This window comes from Haemaphysalis longicornis, unplaced genomic scaffold, assembly GCF_048455015.1.
Source record: "Haemaphysalis longicornis isolate Haplotype H1 unplaced genomic scaffold, Haemaphysalis longicornis Haplotype H1 scaffold_4, whole genome shotgun sequence".
Lineage (NCBI taxonomy): Eukaryota > Metazoa > Arthropoda > Arachnida > Ixodida > Ixodidae > Haemaphysalis > Haemaphysalis longicornis.
Window position 1 is genome coordinate 188,414,358 of NW_027526361.1, and position 23,547 is coordinate 188,437,904.

Here is a 23,547-nt window from a genome sequence, read left to right on the forward strand (position 1 = left end):
TTACCGTAGTGCATACCGGCTTAGACACATGGCGTGGCAACGTAAAAACGTCAATATTTTCGAGGATTTCACAACCTTCACAAAATCATATATAATCCACTGCTCGCAAATAGTCAGCGGAATCCGAATACCTCCGGGCAAATCCCTCAATCCTCAGAAGAAAAGAAGACTAAAGGTATTTTTGTTCTTTTACATCGGGTCGTGCACTATCTCTGTTGTCGGGAAGCAGCAAATGGCTTTTCTTGCTTGAAGGAGTTCTAAGATGCAGAAGTACGCATGCACATTCGTCTATCCATCATTCACGCGGGCTGTTGCAAAACAGGTGTTGCTTCCTCCGGAGTTTTAATAACAAAACAACAATGCCGCAAGACACGGCTTGTGGGTGTTTAGCAATTTGGAACCTTATACTATAACAAGAAAGATTTCGCCCATATAAAATCTGTGCGGGAAAGTCGGACGACCAGCTGTGGAAACCAGTCTGAGTGCACATGCCAGACGACAGATGCGACAATCCTTTAGCTGACGTCACACAACCACTTTTCGCAACGCCCCCAGTGGTCGCACTCTGCGCCCTACCGCTTGTGCGACGGCACGCGGCCGCAGTCTCCGCGATATCTCGTCCGTTCGCTCCACTGTTTCATTCCACAGTGGAGAAAAGAGATGCAAGAAAATCTCAGTCACTCGTCGCTCTAGTTTGCTTGGTGCCGCGAAGATAACGCCAGGCCAAAAGAGATCGAGCATATGCATGCACGGGAGCTAAAATACTTATTGTCTGCGTCCCTGAAGCGTCGATAGTGCTGGACGTGGTCGAAGAGTGTGCTACACACGATGGCGGTGCAGTTATTCCACGCGGCCGACTACTGTGTCCTGGTGGCTGTCCTGGGGCTGTCGTCGTTCATCGGCGTCTACTTCGCGTGGAAGGACCGCCGCAGCACCAACAACAAGGAGTTCCTCGTGGGAAACAGGCAGCTGCAGGTAAGGAATCCTTCCTCTATTTCCCGATACACGAAGACCTGAACCTCGGAGCGCTCTGTGACGGAGGCACACACTACGCACGGTTATGGACGCACTGTAATTGAAACACACGCGTCGCTTTTTGCTGTTTCGATGCCTGAAGGATAAGCATGAACAGCAAACCTCACTTTACATAACAAAATCCACACAAAACTACTTCTCAGGTATTTTTCTTTTCCCAATCACTGCTACCCCCGCAGTTCCCTATACTCCCATCACTTTACCGCAGACGTCACCACCTGGTGGTGCAAGCCCTGTAATAGCAGGAATGGCATTACCATTTTAAATAAAATATCTCCTTCTGTCTATATATTTTGCCTGAAATTGACCTGCTTGAGTGCACTTAAACACAGTGAGCGAAGAAGGAAGAAAAAAAAGCTAGGTGCACGGAAGCTTGCTTTTCACACTTTTCCGGGTGCCACTGTAAGCGGAGCTGGGGAATTCCAAACCAAGTTTGCATAATGGTAGCGACCTACGGGGAGAATAATGTTGCCTGAAAAAGTTGCTTCATTAGAAATAAAAAAAATGAAAAGAGTTACAGAAGCTGGCGAGTGAAATATATGTAATAGAGCTGCGCAGAGAGAGTACTACGTGTTAAAACTGCAATGTCGTTCTGTACACGAAAAACACTAAATTGTAGTGAAATGCTGGGACAACCGAAAATAATACATTCAAGATGATTTTATTCTTCAACAATTATCACTAACTGCCACCAAACGATCCACATTACACTTTGGAGGGCTTTGGTTTACATTACCGCTACGCATTTATTGGCCCCATCTATTTCGCCGAAAGCTGAGTCTACAGAATGCATTGGCCGCGAGTGAGTACGTGGGAAGATGAAAAAAATGCAGTATTAAACACATCGCTGTATGTGCAATTAGGTAACTATACACAGGTGTATGCAACTATGTAAATATATGCAACTATGTAAGTATGTAACTGCATGAAAATACCGATTGTAATGCAAGCCCTGTTTACGGCTTGACGATGTAAGACCTCAACGGGTAACGTTAGGAAGAAGCATAAGTACGGGCAGGACATTTGGGGCCGTTTCTACTGGGAAAGATTTCACACCCAGAGAATGATTCCATATTTCATATTTCATCGTACTTCATACGCACAGAACAATGACTGAACGCAGCTTTAAACTTGGAAAGAGAAGACAGGCGGTTTGATGAAAGACGTCATCAAACCGTCTGCATTCCTTTCCAAGTTTAAAGTTGCGTTCAATCACTTTTCGGCGTCGGTTGGACGGAATTCTATTTGCGTGCGTCATTAAAAGACGTTTGCGATGTAACCGCTACGATATATCCAAGGCTGGACAACAAGCGGGAAACAAAGAACAAACAGGAAGCATTAAAGGGACACACACTACCGTGTAAATTCGAGCTGACCCATGTCGATAGAATAAACTTTCTTCTATACAAATATACTGCTCACATCCGCAACAGTTGCTTGCTGACACAGAAAATGCCAAAAGCTTAAAAACGGGCATTGCCCTTTCTCTTCACCTTCAGGAGGTATGATTGCTGAAATAACGAAGCATGAAGCATGGTGGTGGGGATAAATGGATCTTGTGGAAGCGCTTTTCTAAAGAAAGCACCGAAGAAGAAATGTACAAAATGTATTATAAATCTATGCGGCAACCTTTCCTGATGAAAGGATTTTTGAAGAAAACAAACCCGTCCTTTCCAACATACTAAAGTATGATGACTCAGCACATGCGGTACGCTTTATTTCAGTTTCGATTTTCCTGATTTGTTTTGTCCGTACAAGTCCCGTCAAACGATGCATGATGGAGAACCCGAGAGAAGGCCGTACCTACTTATGACTAGCGCACATGTGTGCAAAAGCCACTGCCTAAACGAGAGATTGTTTACACAATCGGCTTCGAGCGAGACGGCCCTCTACTGCATTTGTCAATTTCACGACTATGTTCTAAACCTGCACCCAGACTGTAGTACATAAATGGAACGCTACGCCATGGGGGTCACCCAGACCATTCGGTCCGGAGAACTGCCATGCCCGGTTGACCTCAAAGAAACCATTCATGGTTGCTTCAAACCTTTGTGACGAAAGTAAAAGCCAATCAAGACAGGTATGCAGGAGGATGGTGATGATAGACTAAACCCGAGAATGTTGCACAGGCTCGCTTTGGGAGCTTTTGTGACCTGTTCTTCATTGTCACAAAAAACCGTAGGTGAGCGATGAGGCAAATGCCAGTTCAAATTATTTATTCATCAAAAATCCAAGAAAGCTATAAAACCTACGCCCTTTCATTTAGAACAAAACGTTTTCCAGCTTTTAGTTTCGCTTTTGGCCGTTTGCGACACGGCGTGTGCAATTGTACACGCGACTTTTAAGGGCATTTTTGTGGGTTACAATCGCAATGATCCCACTTGAACCACTCAGCCAGCTTTCGCATTTCCCCCTCTACGGCGGGTAACGCGAATGCTGGCTGAGCGGTTCAAGTGGCTTTCAAGTACACCTCCTGAGCGGTTCAAGAACACCCACTTGACACTCCAAATGCTCGGCGCGTCAAGTTGGTGTACTTGGATTTACGTTTTCTTCTAGTTAAACTGTTTATTAAAGCAAAACTGAAGCTGTTACCATAACATATAAGGGCTACAGATCGCAATATAGTGTATACGTTTTCTAGCGCAGCAATGGTTAGGAAACGGTGGTCACGTTTGCGATGGAGGGTTTGCAAATTGACACGAACTTTTTTATTAACTAGTTATGAGGTCCAGTTGTTTGTGGTTTTCAAGAGAAATTTTGGTTATCTGAAACATACCTAATTTTTTATCTAGTTATGAGATGAAGTTGTTTATGGTTTTTGAGTGAAAGTTTGGGTATCAAAAACATACCGGCAGTTTCACATTTTTCTGACGGCTAAACCGTAATGCATGTCGCTAAGGGTTAGTTTATCTCTACCGGCCGTATAAAGGCCGGTAGAGAGAACTCTGCTTACGCTTGGGACAGGTGATCTGTCCGTTGATGCATCACTTTCGGGCCCGAGCGATGTCTAGAAGGACGTGAAGGAAACCCTGCAGCGGTATCTGCTGCGTGTTTGAACATACAGTTGAAGCAAAGCGTTTAAACATGCAAGCCTGCTCTTCAGATACGTTGGCTTAAAAGTTGCGATATTCTTAGTATACTAATTTATCTGCTTTGATACTGTTAGGGGCGTAATGGAGTTGTGAACGAACTCTATAGGGGCGGGATAATTATCACTGGGCGCAACCACATTTGTCGCGCCAGTTCGCCGGCCATGCTTGCCGCGGTTAGGCATTTACGCAGTGCAAGGTAAATAAGGAGAGAAAACTGGCCGAAATTTGCTGATGTACCTAGCGATATGAATCCCTTTCCCGTTTTCCTAAGGCAGGCTAACATTTAGGTCAGTTCAACCAAAGGTTCCCGCAGCGAGTCTTCAGAAAGTCGTCACGTGGATATATTTGCATGGAACCGTTAACAGAGCTATACATTTAAACAAAAATTTATTTAAGACAAACTGTGAAAATGTTTTTGGTTATTCAGAATTTTTCCTTTTTTGGACAACTGCGCGCGTTTTCTGAGCTTGGTTACACTTGGGAAAAATTGAACCTTGCAACCAGCGGGTAACATCTGTCGTTCCTTTTCGTCACCCAGCCGAAAAGTAATACACTGGCATCATCGTTTGAGGCATACAACAGTTGGCCTAAAGTAGCCCTACTGCCCCCAAGGCGGACGTTTGTCCACCGCACTTGAGACCGCACCGACAGCAGAAACGTATCCCAAGGTGTGATCGGGTCCCCTCGTTCACATCGTCAGATCCCGTTATCGTCGCATGATTTTCTTCTTCTCCTTGTTACTGCGAGTGAAAGGCTTGACCAATAGCCCCTGTTAGCCTTCATCATAATCCCCATCATCATCATCATCATGAAGAGATGATTCATGCCCAATGCAGGATAAAAACCTCCGCAAGAGGTTCCCGAGTGCCGTTTATGCCCCCAAATTTTCCTTCTTGAACCCTCCGTGTGGTCTTGGGACTTCGACTAATGCATTTGCAATATCTTAGTATCCACTCCGTTAAACAGATGGTGCACCGCTTCTCCATATAAATGGTGTGGTATACGAACCATACACAGCGGGTCGACAGAGTAAAGGATGGCATACTTCATGACCGGAGTCCGGTAGTGCTGCAATTTTGCATGTGCTATCCGAGACTGGTAACTCTTCCATTGCTGTCCTCCTTGGATAAATGGAGTTAGGCTGTTGAACTCATGAATGGCCCTCGCGTGCGCTCAGATCAGAAATTATATTGCGTTGGATGTAACAGTGCTTCGATGGAGGGCAACTACCATCTGGTTGGACATCGATATGTTTGCTTGGAACCTTATGCCAACGAGCTAGCCGATACGCTTTAAAAAATACAGGATAGCGCAGTGCGATTCGCTTTAGGTAATTGGGCTCATCCAATTAGTATGAAAAAAAAAGCAAAATAAACCTAAATGGTAAGACTTGGAACATCTCAGACTAAACCTCTGGCTGACATTTCTTAATAATATCTACCATTAAAAACTGGAATCGACCAGGAGAAGTATATCCAAGCACATTACTGCACATCCAAAAGAAGGGACCACAATCTTATAGTAAATTATTAACTTCCTTGTAAAAGTGACGCCTTGCGCTATTCATTTTTTGCTAAAAAAATACGAGAGTGGAAGATCTTCCACCTATGAGTTTATACATTGTTTCTACTGATGATTTTTACCGCGTTTTCTGTAATTTTATTGTTGTTTGGTCTCATATCTGATGCTTATTTTTATGTATAATGCTGTAATGCCTGCAAAGGCAAAGTAGGGATCAAGTAAATAAGGATAAGAATGGGGTGGAGTCGCAGACATTCGCAGATAATGAATGGCAGCCTACCATTGCCCCTTATAAAGAAAGTATATGACAGCTGCATCTTACCGGTACTCACATCTGGGGCAGAAATTTGGAGGCTTACTAAAAGGGTTCAACTTAAATTGAGGACGAATCAGCGAGCAATGAAACGGAAGATGATAGGGGTCAGGGAACAAACGCGTGTTGAGGACATACTATTAGTAGAAATTAAGAAGAAATGGGCGTGGTCAGGACATGTAATGCCAAGTCACGATAACCGTTGGTCATTAAGGGTAACAGATTGGATCACTAGGGAAGGCAAGCGTAGCAGGGGGCAGCATAAAGTTCGATGGGCAGATGAGATCAAGAAGTTTGCGGGGAAAAATTGGTCGCAGTTAGCGCAGGACCGGGTTAATTGGATATCCATGGGAGAGGCCTTTGCCCTGCAGTGGGCGTAGATAGGCTGGTGGTGACGATGATTGTGATGATGAAATAAATAACCTAATTAATAAAACGACGCGGTAAAAAAGTTACCCTTTGTGGGCATCCTTTCAGTAAATGGGATTACCAGGGTACAAAAATTGTTTTCCCTGAGTGTCAATTTCCGTAACCAAAAAGGAGTAAAGCGCAGCCATGGACGCTGCTGAAAGTGAGAAAATGTGGACACTTGGACGGTTAGAGTGTAAAGCATGCCTGGTGGTGCTTTCGAGGGGCGTGCAAGAAATTCCATGTTACACCCTAAAGCTGGAGGAGGGTGTGTACACATGCGGCCGAGCCTCAAGTTCGCATGGGAGCAGTTGAGAGCCTTACGCTTTCAATCTCGACCTGTTACATATCTATTATGTTTTATTCGTTGCAGTATGCAATGTTTTCTGTATGCATGCTACCGTTTGGATATTTTTGGCTTGAAACAAATTATGAAACACTACTCCTATACGCCTTTCCTTGCGTGAACACAAAGTTGAATAGAACTGCAGACACCAAAAGCAGGGTGTCATTCGCAACACGCATACGATTTTTTTAACTAAGTACGAAATTAGAGGAAGATTAACTTCTTTTGGACTATTATGTCGTGCGCACATAACTCATCAAAATACCATAAAAATAAATTGAGAATGAACGTACGTGTTCGATCTCTACCAGAATCAGCCCTTTCAAAGCTCACCACAGAAGTTGATCGAGTATAAAATTTAATTTCCGTGTCTATGTTAACGATTCTTGGATAAAACCAGCGCGAACTAAGACAAAGACGAAGGAAGTGCAACACAAGGACAGAGCGGAGATGGGATAGAGCAGGGACGTGATAAGAAGGGGGTTGGTTGTAGTGTCAACCACAAGAACCGGTATGTCGCATGCGCAACGGGAGTTGTGTATAGCATTCCTTTACCCTGTGGCTGAACTTAATTATGTTGGGCAAACTGGCCGCTGTATCAACGTGCGTTTGTGAGAACATGAATTATCATCGAAAGGCCCTCTATTATCTCATCTTTCTTCGCATTGTGCTAAATGCAGGCAATGCAAACCTAATTTTCCTGCCACTAATATTTTACTTAGGCACCATGATCAAACATCCCGCGAAATCATGGAGGCATTCCACATAGCAGAACGAGGTGATAAGTGTGTAGGCCAAACAAGCGTGTCTCCATCCTAAAGAGATTGCATATCTGCGTGTGCCTTGACTGTAAGGAGGAGGAGGAACAACTTTAATTGCACAGCATGTCAGCGCAAAACGCGCTGGATGAGAGTGGATCCCTCTTCACAGGATTCCATATGCTGTCTTCGCCACCTGGCCCCTGGTAACCAGCCGTAGCTGATCCTCCAAGGCGGGGCTGGACAGCAAGATCTCCCATCACTCGCTAGGGGTAAGGGTGGGGTTCTTAGTGGAGGAGTTGCTGATGAGGGGTGGGTGTTTTGGGCTGTCGTCGCACTCTCCTATCATGTGGCGAAGAGTACCGAGCTGCTTGCATAACGGGCAGGTCTTGTCGTACTGATTTGGGAACATGCTGTTCAGTAAGCGAGGGTGAGGGAAAGATCCTGACTGAATCTGTCGATACAGTACTTGCTGCTCCCGCGTGAGTTCTGGGGGCGGGGCAGGAAGTTTCTGCCTATCCTCTCGATAGTGCCGCACTATCTCTCTGTAGGTAACCATAGGTTCACCTCTGGCCTCCTCCTCAGCCGTTGCCCGGTACGTTAACGCGCGGGCCTGTCGGTGGGCAAACTCATTGCCCTCCACCAAGGAGTGGGCTGGAACCCATACTAATTCAACTTGGCTCTCTGGAGGTGTTTTGTCCCTCAGGATGCGAAGTACCCGCCGGGACACCCAGCCTGACTGGAAGTTCCTGTACACCTGCTGTGAGTCGGTGACAACCTTGGAAATTCCCGGAAGGGTCAGGGCTAGGGCAATTGCCAACTCTTCCGTTTCTTCCACATCTCTGACTTGAAACGATGCGCTTGTAAGCAGCTCGCGCTTAGTTGTCACCACCGCCACTGCTCTAGTCGTCCCCTTGTTTTTCGAGGCGTCCGTGAAGACGACACCGTCTTCGCTCTCCAGTAGCCTGTTGAGGGCACGAGCCCTAGCCTCACGCCTGCCGCCATGGTGAGCCGGATTCATGTTCTTCGGGAGAGGCTTGGTCTTGATTGCGTCTAGCCATTTGTCCGCAAGCTGTTCTCGATCGGTTAGCTCTGCCACGCTCCAGCCGATTCTACCCAGGATACGGCGGCCCGCCTTAGTGTGACTCAGCCTCTGTTTTTGGCTGGATAGGTGGCCCTCAACCAGCTCGTCCACTGTATTGTGTAGATCCATCTGGAGGAGCTTGTCCGTCGACGCACTTATGGGAACTCCGATGGCTTGTTTCACCGCCTAGCGTATTACTGTGTCCACCTGGCTCTTTTCTCCTTTGTTCATCAGGAGGTAAGGTGTGGCGTACGTTATTCTTGACACCACAAAGCCTTGTACCAGCCTCAGGGTGTCGTTCTCCTTCAGTCCTCTCCACCTTGTTGCCACCCGCCGAAGCATGTGCAGGATCTGTCCTGAGGAGTGCATAAGCTTGCGCACAGACGTAGTGGCCTTGTTGTCTGCCTGGATGGTGAGCCCCAGATTCTTAACACTGGGCCCTGGAACGATGTCTTCGCCCTCTATGACCACCTTCACGTCTTCCTTCTGTGTCTTGGGCGCCCGAGGGCGGACAACCACCAGTTCAGATTTTTGAGGCGAACATCGTAGTCCAGACTCCTTCGCGTATTTACTAACTACATCTGCGCCTGCTTGCAGCGTATCTTGAATCCACCCTAAGGAGCCCGCCTTCGTCGTCCAGAGCGAAATGTCGTCGGCGTAGAGCGCGTGCCCCAAACCATCGACTACCCCGAGCGCCTTGGGCAGGCCTAATAGTGCCATATTAAAGAGAAGAGGCGACAGGACGGATCCCTGTGGGGTCCCCTTACTTCCCAACACTATGGGTGCAGATACCTCTTCCCCCACCTTGATTCGAGCGCTGCGGCCTGTCAGGAAATCCCGCACATAGTTGTATGCCTGCTCTCCGCAGCCTGTGCCCTGAAGGTTGGCTAGGATGCTAGCGTGGGAGACGTTGTAAAACGCTCCTTTGAGGTCCAACGCCAAGATTGCTCTAGGCGATTGCTTGGTGGCTTGTTTCATGACGTCTTCCTTCAGTTGCAGCAGTACGTCCTGCGTGCTTAGGTGCCTCCGAAATCCGAACATAGAGTCCGGCATCTGATCAGTTCTGTCCAGATGTTTTTGCAGCCTATTCAACACCATTATTTCCATAACCTTGCCCACGCAGGACGTAAGGGAGATCGGCCGTAAGTTATCTATGTGTGGTGACTTCCCAGCCTTGGGGATGAACCGGACTTCCGCCTCCTTCCAGCTGCCTGGCAAAACGCCGCTTTCCCAGGCACTGTTCATGTGTCCAAGGAGCTCTTGTCTGGATTTGTCACTCAGGTTGTTGAGGAGTCTGTAAGTAATAGTGACCGGCCCTGGGGAACTGCGTCTATTACTTTCAGAAATGGCCGTTCGTAATTCAGAGTCGATGAAAGGCCTGTCCAAGACTTCATTAGAGGTGCCTCTGTACGGCCCAGGTTGCTCCACACTCTTCTCCGTATTCAGGTACCTGTCTTTGGGGTCTTCCATTAGTTTCTTCGCACCTCCTTCGTAGTTTCTTAATGTGCGCGCCAGGCTTCGGTTGGTAGCGCTTTTGCTGGCCAGTGGGTCTATGAGATGGCGGAGCAATTGCCAAGTCTTACGGGTAGAGAGTGTCCCGCGCAGATCGTCACAGAGGCTGAGCCAACTCTCTTTACACAGCTCGGCGGCATACTCAGCTGCTTTCCTGCTAATTTCATTAATCTTCTTCCGCAATTTCCTATTATGTCGCTGCCGCTTCCAACGCTTCGTGAGGCTGCGTCTGGCTTCCCACAGGTGCGCCAGTCGTGCGTCGATGCATGGATTCTGGTGCGTCGTGGCAATCTTCTGCGTGTGCTTGTCCACCAGCGCCAGCTGCTCTTTCTCCCAGTTCTCGTACGGCCGGTCCTCCACCTCCTCCTCTGAACGGTCTTCCTGCTCTTTTCTTAGCTTGTCCCAGTTCGTGATCCGTGCTGTCCCCATCCTCGCCTTAAACGCCGGTCCTTTGATAGTGATACATAGTAGGTCGTGGTCTGAGCCCAGGTTCACTCCCGAATTGTGCCATGTAACATCGAGGGTTCCAGCTAGGAATGATAAATCTGGTGTGGTGTCCCTTGAGGTGCTTGTGCCTGTACGGGTAGGAGTGAATGGTTCGCTGAGGAGGGCGAGGTCAAAGTGTTCAATCAGGTTCGCCAATGTTCTTCCCCTGTTAGAACAAAATTTGTATCCCCACGTCGTGTGAGGAGCGTTAAAGTCCCCCAGGATAAGCAATGGTCGAGAGCCTGCCTTCGTCGCGGCGTCTTGAATTGTACCGGCGATATCTAGACCTTTCTTGGTTGGTCGGCAATACGCATTGAGCACAAACACATTGTCTGCGCTTCCGATACTTCTGCTATTTAGCTCAATCAGGGTGTGCTCACAGCCCTTCTGGTCAGTGAAGTGTTGGGTAGCTGCGATGGTGTTACGCACTAGGACGGCAGTGCTTCCCTCCGTAGGATCTGTATACGTTACAAATCCGGGGAGTCTGGGTCTTTTATTTGTCTCTTGCAGAGCTATTAAATATGGCTTGTACTCGAGAGATTCTACGTACTGCTGCAACTCCCCCAACTTTTCTCTGATGCCACGGCAGTGCCACTGAAGAACTACCGTGACGTCCTCTTTTTTCTTAGTTCGGTGCTCCATCTTGGCTCAGGCTGTGATCCATCGCGGTGAGGTTCCCTTCCGCACTTGTCTTCACATAAGGCACCCCTTTCCTGGTTTTGTGAGCAAGTAAAAGTTGATTCACGTTCGCCTCCAAGGTGTCCATCTTGGCTACCCTCGAGCTCAATTGCGTCATTTGCGCCATCAGCTGCGACACCTGGCTTGCGAGCTGTGATACTATATCTTTGATTTCCTGCATAGGGCTCGCCGACGTGAGTTCCTCCTCGGTAGGCGTAGTTGTAGTCTCATCGCCTTGCTTTGGCGATTCGGGCAAGATGTCCCTTTTGGCCACCTTGCGCCTCATGTCGTTTTCATCTTGGCGTCTATGCTCTACAGCCTCCACCCTGGCTAACAGAGAACTGATCAACTGGTTTTGTTTCTCTATTTGCTCCGTCTGTTTCGCTATCAGGGACTTACGTTGCACGCATTCTTGACAGCGTTGTTTACTTTCCTGCCCTAGCGGGGGAAACTCGCTCTGGTATGCGATGGGAGATCGATCTGCCCAGCCAACGTGTTTGGGGTTGCTCCTCGCTGGCGTGGGGTTCCGGGACTTGGATATCGACCTCGACACCCGCCGGGTGCTGCTGCTGCTGCTGCCCGAAGCTGTGGAATCCGTGCCCGCCGGTGACCGGTCCCGAGACGGCCTTCGCTGCGGAGTTGTAGACCTGTTGCGGCCTGTGCATGTTGGAAGGTCTGCCTATCGCACGTGCCTGGCATGGATCTCCTGTTCCTGGAAGTAGACCTGGAACCCGAACGGCTTTCCCTTCTTTGGAAGTGGGTACTGAAGCGACCTCGACTTCTGTGCTGTGGATCCAGGTCGGCCCTCGTGGTCCACTCTTCCAAACGGCGCTTCGCAGACTCTCGTTGCTTCAGCACAAACGGTACCCTGAAGCGTTTCGGGCAGCCCTTGGAAGCTGTCAGGTGGGAGCCTCCACAGAGGATGCAGTGGGGTTGACAGGCATGGCCAGCCTGGGAATCCCGTAAGCCGCACCGGTGGCACGCATTCACATTTTGCTGGGGACATGCGGTCGCCCTATGTCCGACTTCATGGAAGACGTCGCAGACCGGAACCGTCTTTTTGTACAGTGAGCACGGGTATTCTGCTCCGAAAAGGGTTATGTAATAAGGGACTTTGCCGCCAGCGAATGTGATGACCACCAGGTTAGATTGACCCGATCGTCTGCATGCGTAGATTTCATGCTTGGATTAATCTATATTTTGCAAGAGTTCCGCCTCCGAGAAACGTAGCGGCACTCCTCGGATGAGCCCTTTGACCGAGTCATCAGGAGTGAGGCCATAGACTTGTACGGGGTGGCTTACGTTGCCCAACTTAATTTGCTTCACTTGGTTCAAAGCCTTCGCTGCGTTCTCGAACGGAGTGCTAATTGTTGCAGTGTTCTGTTTGGCGTCAAAACGAACTTTTAGAATGGCCTGCCGCCAAGTGAAATTGACGGAGTTGAGCAAGGCGAGAGAAATTTCAGCCCAGTCTACATTGGAAATTTTCAGGCCACCCTGGGGACGTAAAACTAGCTTATAATCGTCCCTGGGAAACGGACTTGGCTTGGGTGCGGATCTGCGTAGAGGCTGGTGCGATGGCGCTGCAGTGGATGTCGTTACGGCTACCTTGTGCGCTGCTTTCCACTGGCGTCGTCGCTGGGCCCTGTTGACGACGTCGATCCACGTTGAATCCGTGATGGAGTCTGATGTGAGCTCCTCATGATCTCTCTGACTTGATTCTTCGGCCATCATATCTTCAGGTTCACTTGCGTTCAGGCTCGCTGAGTCCGCAGAGCGGTCCCCAGCGGCGACGGTCGAGTCCGACATTGGGCGCGCTCGAGCTGCTCATACAGCGCTCGAAGTAGGCTTAGCACACCTATTAGCGGAAAGAGTCCGAGATTCGGCGAAAAAAGCACTCACAGAAGCAAAAATGCTGTCCTCCGGTGCACGATGACGAGTTCAAACAGGTCCTGGCGTTGAAATCAGTCCCCGAGTTGACTGTAACATGTGTATATCATGTTGTGGTATCACCGTGACCTTTGTAAACTTGTTTCGACCATGCGCAATGTCTTTTAAAGCAAAGCTTTCTACCTCTACCCCCCAAGGGTTCTTTCACGACCGTTGGTGTCACCAGTAAACTCCAGCGAACAAATAAAATAACCTACTGGCACCGCCGGGAATCGAACCTGGAACCAATAGACTAACAAAGCGAGAGCCCGTTGTCTTACCGATTTAGCTACAAGCCCACGCGAAGGCGGGCAAGACAGGTGGTGTACTCACCAAGCACATCTACGGGTTTACCCCCTGCGTTCTCACTGAATGCCACGTGAAAGCGTCACGCGACCACTCACGCCCGTCTAGCGGCCCTGTGCGCACCTTGCTCATGTCCTAAAAGTTACAAAAATTAAAGGAAGCCCACACCAATGCATGGCATCTCACTCCTAGTACGCCAATGTGCTAAAGCCTGTGGCCTCCAGTGTTCACGTAAACAATCACAGCTCCTTGTTGTCCGCCCTCACGCCAAACCAAGGAATACATTCAAATACTCCTTGATGGCCAGGTCATCACTCGAAGCACCAGCATCAAGATCCTGGGCCTACATCTCGAGGCTAACACCAAGAGTGACGTCTCGTTGCAGCGCTTCAAAAACAACATTAATCAAATCATACACATGATCAGGCGAGTTGCCACCAAGAAGCGAGGCCTAAAGGAATCCGGTACCTGTCGATTAATTGAAGCTTTTGTCCTCTCGAGAGTCACTTACGTCAACCCCCTGTCTTCTTCTGGACAATGAAGACATAAAGATGCTTTAGATAATGATTAGAAAGGCGGTCGAGCAGGCCATTGGTCTTCTCATGAGTGCGTCCACACAGAGGCTGCTTAGCACGGGGCTCCACAACACGGTGGAAGAGCTGATAGAAGGCCATCTTTCTAACCAGAAGGTCCGACTCAGAACTGCGGTGGGTAACCGCATGCTTCACCAGATTGGCTGGGCAGCCCAGAATGTCACTCCGCTTGACGTACTCCCAGACGTTTGACGACTAAAACTAAAGATGCCCCCTTTGCTTAGAAATATGAACCCCTCACATGACGAGGGTCACCAAAAAGCACGGGTTCAAGCGCTAAACACCACCCTCGGTGGGGAGCATGCAGTTATCTACACAGACGCCTCCAAACATCGAGGGCAGCAATGCGCCATCATCGTGGCTACCTCCAGAACCAACCTCCTTGTGTGTACCTCTCTTAGGACCCAAGAAATGACGGCAGCAGAAGAGGCAGCTATCACCTTGGCTCTCGCTCAACCAGGGGTTCGGAGGGTAGTAACCGATTCCCACCAAGCCTACTGGAATTACCAGTCGGGTTGGGTGTCCTGACCTGCGCTGCGCGTGCTAAAAACCCACTGCCCGCACGGTTCCATTCAACTCATCTGGACACTCCCTCACGCTTCAATGGAGGGCAACAAATACGCCCACCCAACAAGTCTGCGCTTTTACCTCCCGTGCTATGGAGCTGCACGAGGACAGTCACCCGCTTGTCACGTTCATGGAGATAATCCAGCATTATCGCCTTCTGAGACAGACCGTACCTTCGCCTTACCCTGACCTTTCCAGAGAACAACAAACTACCCTGCGGCTCATATAATCCGGGCTCCTTCCCACAGCCTACGCGTCTTCACTTAATGCATCCGAATCGCTACGACGCTGAATGTAAATATTTCTCAGAGTAGGAACATTGCGCCCCGTAATCGGGGTGTGCGACTTTAGCCCTGAGCACTCTCCTCTCTTTCCGTCAACTACCCAACAAGAGCAATGGGAGATGCTGCTGTCCAGGCCCTCTTTACCTACCCAGCTTCAGCAGGTGGACAGAACACAGGCCGCGCGGACTGCATATGGGCCCCACAGAAGAAGGAATCGCTCCCCAGGGCTGCACTCTGGGCCGTTCAGAAATCTGAACAAAAGTATTTCTTCCTCCTCCTCCTCATTCTCTGCCGCAAATCTCGTCGCCTGCGTCCGCGGCACAGAGACGGATAAGTCAGATCGTCCAACACCGAATTGGAGCTTACTTTAATTTTATAAAAAAAGTTTCCACTCTTGTGCTACACCAACACAACTGAACCAAACACCGTTCATGCATCATGCATTGATTTAACCTTACAAAGAATATATCTTTGAAGTAATAAATGGTTTGGTTAAGTGCATTATCACTTCTCTCTGGTTTTGCTATTTGTAGAGTGATGTGAGTGAATTTAAGTGACGTCGCATGGGTAATCGTTATGGGTGCCGTTTACAGCTTTGCTTTCCAACCACATTCACGGGGTGGATTGGCGCGATTTTTTTATTACTTTATTATTGGTGTTGCGTATTTATATTCACCCTTCCTGGTATTGAAATTCAGTTGTTAGACCAGCGGCTGTACTTGTGTTGCACTTCGTCTTTGTCTGAGTTCGCGCTGGTTTTATCCAAGAATGTCTTTCCAACTAGCCCAGCTTGCAACCCTCCTATGTTAACGATCTGCGCAACTGTTTATATTCTCAAGTTAGACTGTTTGCCGATAACCGCGTAATATAACGTACCGTTTCGTCTGATTCCGAACGTTCAACCTTGAAATCTGATCTGGACAATATTAACCTCTGGTGTTCATCCTGGCTTATGTCGCTAAACGTTTCTAAAACTAGGTTTATGTCCATTGCTAAAGCTACTAACCATATTCCAACTTAGTGCTCCTTGAATAATGAGCCACTTGAGTTCACATCTTACAAGTACCTTGGCCTTCGCTTTCAGCATTATTTAACATGGCAGCATCCCGTCGACCTTACTCTCGCAAGCACTAACCATTCGCTGCGGTTGCTAAAACGTAATTTAAAACAGGCTCCATCACAGTTAAAAAGATTGCTTTCACCACTTGAATTCGCCCTAAATTAGAGTATGCTGGCGTCATTGAGGACCATCATCAAGCCTACGTCATATAAATATTGAGTCCCTGCAAAATCGTGTTGCTGGGTTTATTTACTCTGATTATTCTGCCTTTTCCAGCGTCACTATCTTGAAAGACCGTGCTGAACTAGTGGATTTGGCCCTACGCCGTAAACATGCGCGTTTACCGCTTTTTCACAAGCTTTATAACCACCCATCACTGCGTGAAAGTTTTTTGTAAGACCCTCTGCTCACTTTCTACGACGGGATCATCTCAACAAAGTTGAACGCCCGCAATGTCATTCACTTCGTTTCGCACAATAATTCATACCGCCCACCATTGTTGAGTGGAATGACTTGCCAGTACATGTTGCTACAGAAAAAGATTCCAATAAATTCTTGCAGATCTTGCACACTACTGTCACTAACTGGAATTTTTTTTGTAGTTTTTCCTATTGCATACATTGGAGTAGTAGCTTGCATACGTCGTTCATGCTCTTGCTGCAATCTATTTCTGGATATGCTTCCACTTGTTATGTTCTCTTTTCTTTGTGTTAACGTTATATTGTTTTCTTTTGCGGTCAATATTTTATGGTCGAAAAAGTGTGAAACAAATTCTTGAGCTCTTGCGCGCTGTGTTCCCAATTTATCTGGTTGTTTAACGATTGCACAAAGTGGTATGGCTGCAGGTTTTATTGATGGTTTCTTTTCCTAGTTACAGCTAATTACTGATTATAATGCGTGTTGTTTTTCTGTCCATATCTTTGTATGATGTTGTCTTGCCCAATATGTAATACCCTCGCCTAGAGTTGCCTTTAGAGCTATTCTGAATAAATAAACTGTAGCGAGAATAATGGACACATGAGACCATCAGGGTATGTGCCGTGCACAGGCATCAGCCATTTGGAAAAAGTTGTCCCACGCTTGGCCTGCCCGCTATCACGCACCGTTTGCGGACACCTGTCCTTTTGTACGGTCCCTGCGTCCGACGCCGACACGACCTTCTATGGACCTTCTCTGCCCTTCAAACCTCTCGCCTGCAACACCTCCGGGGCACAGAGCTCCATCTTGGGAGACCCCTGATCTACAGGGGTGGATATGGGGCCCTCATTACCGGTCTCTGCTGACGTGTCTGCGTGAAACCAATGTGATGTTGTATATATAACTGTTGTGCCGTAAGCCAAACCCTCACAAAAAAATCTACGTAAGCCTCAACTGCCTCCTTTACAAGTGGTGGAGGTCAAGGGGTTCGATTCCACCCTGGGGCTTCACAACCGGACGCTGTCCACGATGTCCCACGAGCCAAGTCAGTCTCCCGCTGCGGCACAGGGCGCACCCGTGATCTGCTCTGGCTCGTTGCGACTGCGGGACCCCGCCAGGTTCAGCGGCCTGGACGACAGTGATGTCAAAGACGGTGTCATCCTACGAACCCGTCAGTACGCACAATCACTGGGACGATAAAACCAAACTGTTTAATACCATCGGCGTCTACCTTGACGAGCTAGCCAAGCTGTGGTATGGCAATAATGCACCGGGCATTACTACCTGGTCTGCCTTCCGCACCCGCTTTGCTGGATCATTCGGCCGCCCTGCTGTAGGCAAGCTCTTCACGGAGCAACGACTGCGTGTGCGAAGCCAGAAAGCTGGTGAAACGTTTACCAGTTGCATTGAAGACGTGACTGACTTGTGTAAGCGCGTCGACCCTTCGATGACGGGAGCCGACAAGATCAAGCACATACTAAAAGGAGTAGACGATGACGTCTTTCAAACGCTTCTGGCCAAGGACCCGGAGATGGATTTCTGACGTGGTGAATTTGTGGCAAAGCTTTGTTGAGTGGCGAAGGCAGCGGGCTCTCACCCAACAAGCTTGCACTCAGGCTGTGACTTATGGAGACGACCCGGCGCTGTTCGGGCGAATAAAAGTTTCATTCGGAAAGAAGTTGCCCGCCAAGTCTCCCTTCTTCCGTGTTGCCCGGAGCCGTCGTCTACTTTAAACCCTTGGCTAAGACACGTTATACAGGAAGAGGTAGGTGAGGCACTTCCAATGCCCAAGCATCATGTGCCGGTTGCTGCCCCAATCCCGTATGCCACAGCCATGAGATCATCGTCTCTACAAGCTGCTCCATTGTTGCCCCGCACAATACCGTAGCAGCCAGCACTCTCACCTCAGCCTGTCGTACAAGCTCAGACGCCGTACAAGCTCAGAGTACTGTGCCCAAACGACGTCCTCCCTTTAGTGTGTGTAGCCCTTACCTTGCGGGTTCGTGGCGTACGCAGGACAACCGACCTATCTGTTTCGCCTGCCGAATTCCTGGACATGTCGCCCGTTATTGCCGCCATCTCATGCTGCTCCCGGAGGACGCCCACCAAGGTCCATATTACAGTCGCGGTTCTGCCCCGTCGTATGTGCCGCATACTATGTGCCAAGTCCCATCTCAGCCGCAGTTTACCTCGTCGACATCCGATCGTTCTTTCACCTTCAACGACCACCGCTCATCTTCCCTTCGTCGTCGCTCGCTGTCGTCTATGCGACGCTGCCCTACCAACACACAGGAGGGAAACTAGCGGCCGCAGTTCCAGAGGCCAGAACTGCGGCGACCTCGAACTGTCAAAGTCCTCGTTTTTCTCCCGAAAATGTTATCGACATAGTCATAGAAGGTGTCCCCATTTATGCACTCATCGATACTGGCGCTGCTATTTCTGTAATTCATGCCGAAATCTGCCTTTAAATTCGGAAAGTTATGACGCCAATAGCCGGACTTTAGTTGCGAACCGCCGATGCACACCACATTAGGCCACTAGCCGCTTGCACAGCTCGAGTCGTTATGCAGAATATAGTTTACACCCTTGAATTCGTCGTGTAGCCATCTTGCTCCCTTGAAGTCATTTTGGGCTGGGTCTTTCTATCGCGGCATGAGGATGTCATCCGCTGCGCTCCCGCTGAAGTCGAGTTTTCATCGCTGCCAGAGGTTTCTCACCGTGTTCCCGGCACGAAGTTAGTCGTCACTGAAGACACAGACGTCTTACCACGCTCCTCCCGTGTCGTTTCCCGGTGTTGCACATCCGTCCCTGATGGAACTGTACTCTTTACGCCGTCCGACGTCTTTCTGGAAAGTAGGTGTCTCCCGCTACTTCCCATCCTTCTAACTGTCCATGATCGTGCAAGTGCCATGGTGGTCACAAACTCATCGGCGATACCACCCCCCTCCTGCACGGCGAAGCACTCGGCTTTGTCGAGCTTGTCATCTCGTCACAAAAGTACCGGATAGTTCATCCCACCTTCGGGACGACGAAATGCGAGCCAGCCGAATTGTCGCCCGATGTTTTCCGGAACTCCATTGAGAGTAATTTAGACCCGACCCAGCAAACACAGCTTACGAGGCTTCTTCGCCGGTTTCAATCATCTTTCGACTGCGCACAACGATCGCTGGGCCGGACGTCTGTTGTCACACACTCGGTTGACACTGGCTCACATGCTCTCTTCGTCAACGAACGTATCGTGTTTCGCCGGCGGAGCGTTGCACCATTGAAGACCAAGTGGCTGACATGCTGCACTGCGGTGTAATTCGCCCGTCAAAGAGCCCGTGGGCGTCACCCGTGGTCCTTGTAAGAAAAAAGGCTGGATCCATCCGATTCTGCGTTGACTATAGCCGTTTGAATTCCATAACGCGCAAAGACGTCTATCCTCTCCCGCGCATGGATGACGCCCTTCGCTGCCTACAGGGAGCTGAATTTTTCTCATCCCTTGATTTGCGTACCAATGCGTACCATTTGCGTACCAAGGTTGACCGCGAAAAGCGGCGTTAGTTACCCCGTATGGCTTTTATAAATTTAATGTTATGCCGTTTGGGATTAGCAACACCCCTGCCGCATTCGAACGCATGATGGACAGCAATTTGACGGGGCTAAAGTGGAAGACGTGTCTTTGCTATCTCGATGATGTTGTCGTCTTCTCGCCGGATTTCCAGACGCACCTTGTTCGTTTAGAGCAAGTTTTGATCGGTCTCACCAACGCCGGACTACAGCTGGACATAAAAAAGTGCCATTTCGCGGCACGCCAGCTCACCATCCTGGGCCACATCGTATTTAAGGACGGTGTTCTTCCGGGCGCAACCAAGATTCGAGCAGTTGCTGAGTTTACGAAGCCTAACATGATGAAGGCACTTCAAGGATTTATCGGCTTGTGCTCCTACTTCCGACGCTTTGTTCGCAACTTTTCTACCATCATTTCACCTTTAACAAAGCTCCTGAGCAGTGACAGCGATCTCTCTGCGTGGTCGCCGTCGTGCGACGAGGCGCTTCCGACCCTGCGTCGGCTTCAGACCTCCCCGCCTATATTGCGACATTTCGACCCGTCTGCGCCAAAGGAAGTCCACACGGATGCTAGTGGGATTGGTCTCGGCGCCGTGCTTGCCCAACGGAAGTCCGGTTTTGACGAGTACGTCGTGGCGTACGCAAACTGCACCCTTACGAAAGCCTAGTCAAACTATTCAGTTACTGAAAAAAGTGCTTGGCTATCATTTTGGCTCTTTGAAAATTCCGCCCGTACTTGTACGGCCGCACATTTAATGTCGTCACAGATGATCACGCACTCTGTTGGCTGTCTTCCCTGTAAGATCCATCTGGTCGCCTTGGTCGGTGGGCTCTTCGACTGCAAGAGTACGACATCAATGTCATTTACCGTGACCAGTGATGTCGGCGCCCTTTCGCGCTCCCCAGTGTCCGCTGACGTTTCCTGCCTTGCCAACACTGATACTGACCCGTTTTTGTCGTCCCTTGACAACGCAAAGGTCCGTGGATTACTTCTATGATTGGCTTATTGTCCGCTAAAGGTGCGTCACTTCGGAGAGGATCGCGTGCTCTGCGCCGCCAAGTATCACACTTCGCCCTCCGTGACGAGTTGCACTACCAGCGCAACTACCTCTCCGACGGGCGGAAGTGGTTGTTAGTTATTCCTCGCCATTTGCGCGCCGACATATGCGTTTCCTTACACACGGATCCACGTTGCGCTCACGCCGGCGTCCTGAAGACATACGAGCGGCTTCGCTTACGGTACTATTGGCGCGGCATGCACAACTTCGTACGTGAGTACGTCCACTCGTGTACAGAATGTCAACGCCGCAAATCACCGCCATCTCGATTGACAGGACCGTTGTAGCCTCTACCCGGTCCAGCAAGGCCTTTCGCGCGCGTTAGCATCGACCTTTATGGCCTACTGCCTATTACATCCGCCGTAAACCGATGGATTATAGTAGCTGTGGGCCACCTGACGCGGTACGCGGAAACCGCAGCGCTACCTGCTGCGACCGCAGGAAACGTTGCTTGCTTTCCTCTCCGTCACTTTATTCTTCGCCACGGCGTGCCTGGGGAGCTCTTGAGTGACTGAGGACGGGTGTTCTTATCCGATGCTACTGAAGCCCTACTCGCTGAATGCCATATTGTTCACCGGACAACTACGTCATACCATCCGCAAACAAATGGGCTCACGGAACGCTTTAATCGTACCCTCGGAGACGTGCTGTCTATGTACGTGTCTTCCAAGCAATCTAACTAGGACGTTGTGTTGCCCTTCGTCACGTTTTTCTACAACACGGCGACGCAAACCACCACGGGGTTCTCTCCATCTTTCTTGTTGTACGGACGTGAGCCGTGCTAAACGATTGATTGATTGATTGATTGATTGTGGGGTTTAACGCGCCGACGCAACGCAGGCGATGAGGCGCGCCGTAGTGGAGGGCTCCGGATTAATTTTGACCACCTGGGGATCTTTATCGTGCGCCGAAATCTCGTACACACGGGCGTTTTTGCTTTTCGCCTCCATCAGAAAAGCGGCCGCCGCGGCCGGGAATCGAACCCGCGACCTCGTGCTCAGCAGCGCAATGCTAAACGATTGACACTATTTTCCCCTACAATCACGACGCCACAGAATTTACACCGGTTTTGGAGCTTGCCCGCCACGTCGAAGAATGCCGTCAACTCGCCCGTTCGTTTACTTCGGCCGATCAACAGCTTCAGAAACATCGTCGTGACGATTCTCCCAAAGAGCCGACTTATGACCCCGGTTCACTTGTGTGGCTGTGGGTCCCCTGCCAATCACCTGGTCTCTCTCCGAAGCTCGTAGCCAAGTACCATGGACCATACCGAGTTGTTGAGTGCACTCACCGGTCAACTACCTCGTCGAACCAACCACGCCGACCTCGGATTTTCGTCGGGGCGGACGCAAAATCGTCCATGTGCAACGGTGCCTTTTTACGACCCTTTATTGTTGTCACCTTAGCCGAGTCGCCAGGATGGTTCCTTTTCCACGGGGGACGAATGTAGCGAGAATAATGGACACTTGAGACCATCAGGGTATGTTCCGTGTGCTGGAATCAGCCATATGGAAAAATTGTCCAATCTACCCGTGAGGGTATGCTTTCACGCCGGTGTCAGCCGAAGAAGAAGCACCGCAGAAGATGCTTTTGCGCGTGATATCGGCCATCGTCTGGACGCTCAAATCTACGCTCGTTTCCCCTCTCGCCCGTAAATAAATGCCCTAAACCATCTACGTGAGCCTCGACTATCTCCTTTACAAAATCAATAAATAAATCTTGTTCGAGGGCTGGCTAGAGCTCACACAATTCCCCACACAAATATGACATACACACTCCCGGGGATAGCACTGTTCGCATCGGAGTCTTCAGACATTTACCCATCTTCTAAGTTTCTTGTAGCCGCTGTCCTTATAAATATACATGTATACATAGAGAGAGGTATAAATTATTGAAGAAGGTGGGAAAACAGGAGAAAAAACTTGGAAAAAGGTAGCGGCCTCAGTGTGTTGCCAACGTTTCCCCCAAATTTGCATTTTTCACGACAAACATGCTCATGCCTGGGGAGACATGTATAGGGGCAGGTTCCAAGGAGAGAACAAGAGCCAGAAACGGATATAGCTAGAAAGAAGCTGAGAGGGAGAGCAGGAATAATTTGAGAGTGCGACGGGTGGGATAGTGAGAAGGAACCGATAGTTCACATTTCTGAGGCGCGACATCTGTAAGACTGAAGGCCGGTCAGGACGAGCTTCCTTGAAAATCATCGGGGGAGCGAGCAGAAGGTGTTATTTGTGCCGCCGCGTAACCTCGAGCGAGACTCTCGAAAACGCCGGAAGGGCGGCAAGTTCTACGGGAAAGTTCGTCTCAAGAGGTGTCTATAAGCTGTCGGTAAAAGCATGAAACCACACTTTCACGTGTGATAACATAAAGTTCCTGAATCGGGCCTTTTCTGGAAACCATTATTTTAAGTTAGAAGTAGAGACGGAGAAACGTGGTGCAAGGAACAAAAAAAAATGAAGCACAATGGCCAAAGGATTGCCTGTGCGTACAACAGTGTGTGCTAGAGAGAGAGAGAGAGAGAGATTTTATTGAAATGAAAAAAAAACGCACA

General features: G+C 49.3%; 1 protein-coding gene across 1 annotated transcript in view; it reads left to right on the forward strand.

The window, feature by feature from the left end:
• The first annotated feature begins 575 nt into the window (after positions 1–575).
• LOC144179590 (sodium-coupled monocarboxylate transporter 2-like) overlaps positions 576–23,547 on the forward strand; it is a 203,932-nt gene continuing 180,960 nt past the window's right edge. The window contains exon 1 of the mRNA XM_077708004.1: positions 576–975. Coding sequence (XP_077564130.1) covers positions 829–975 — 147 coding nt within the window. The 5' untranslated portion in view covers positions 576–828. The remainder of the gene's footprint in view (positions 976–23,547) is intronic.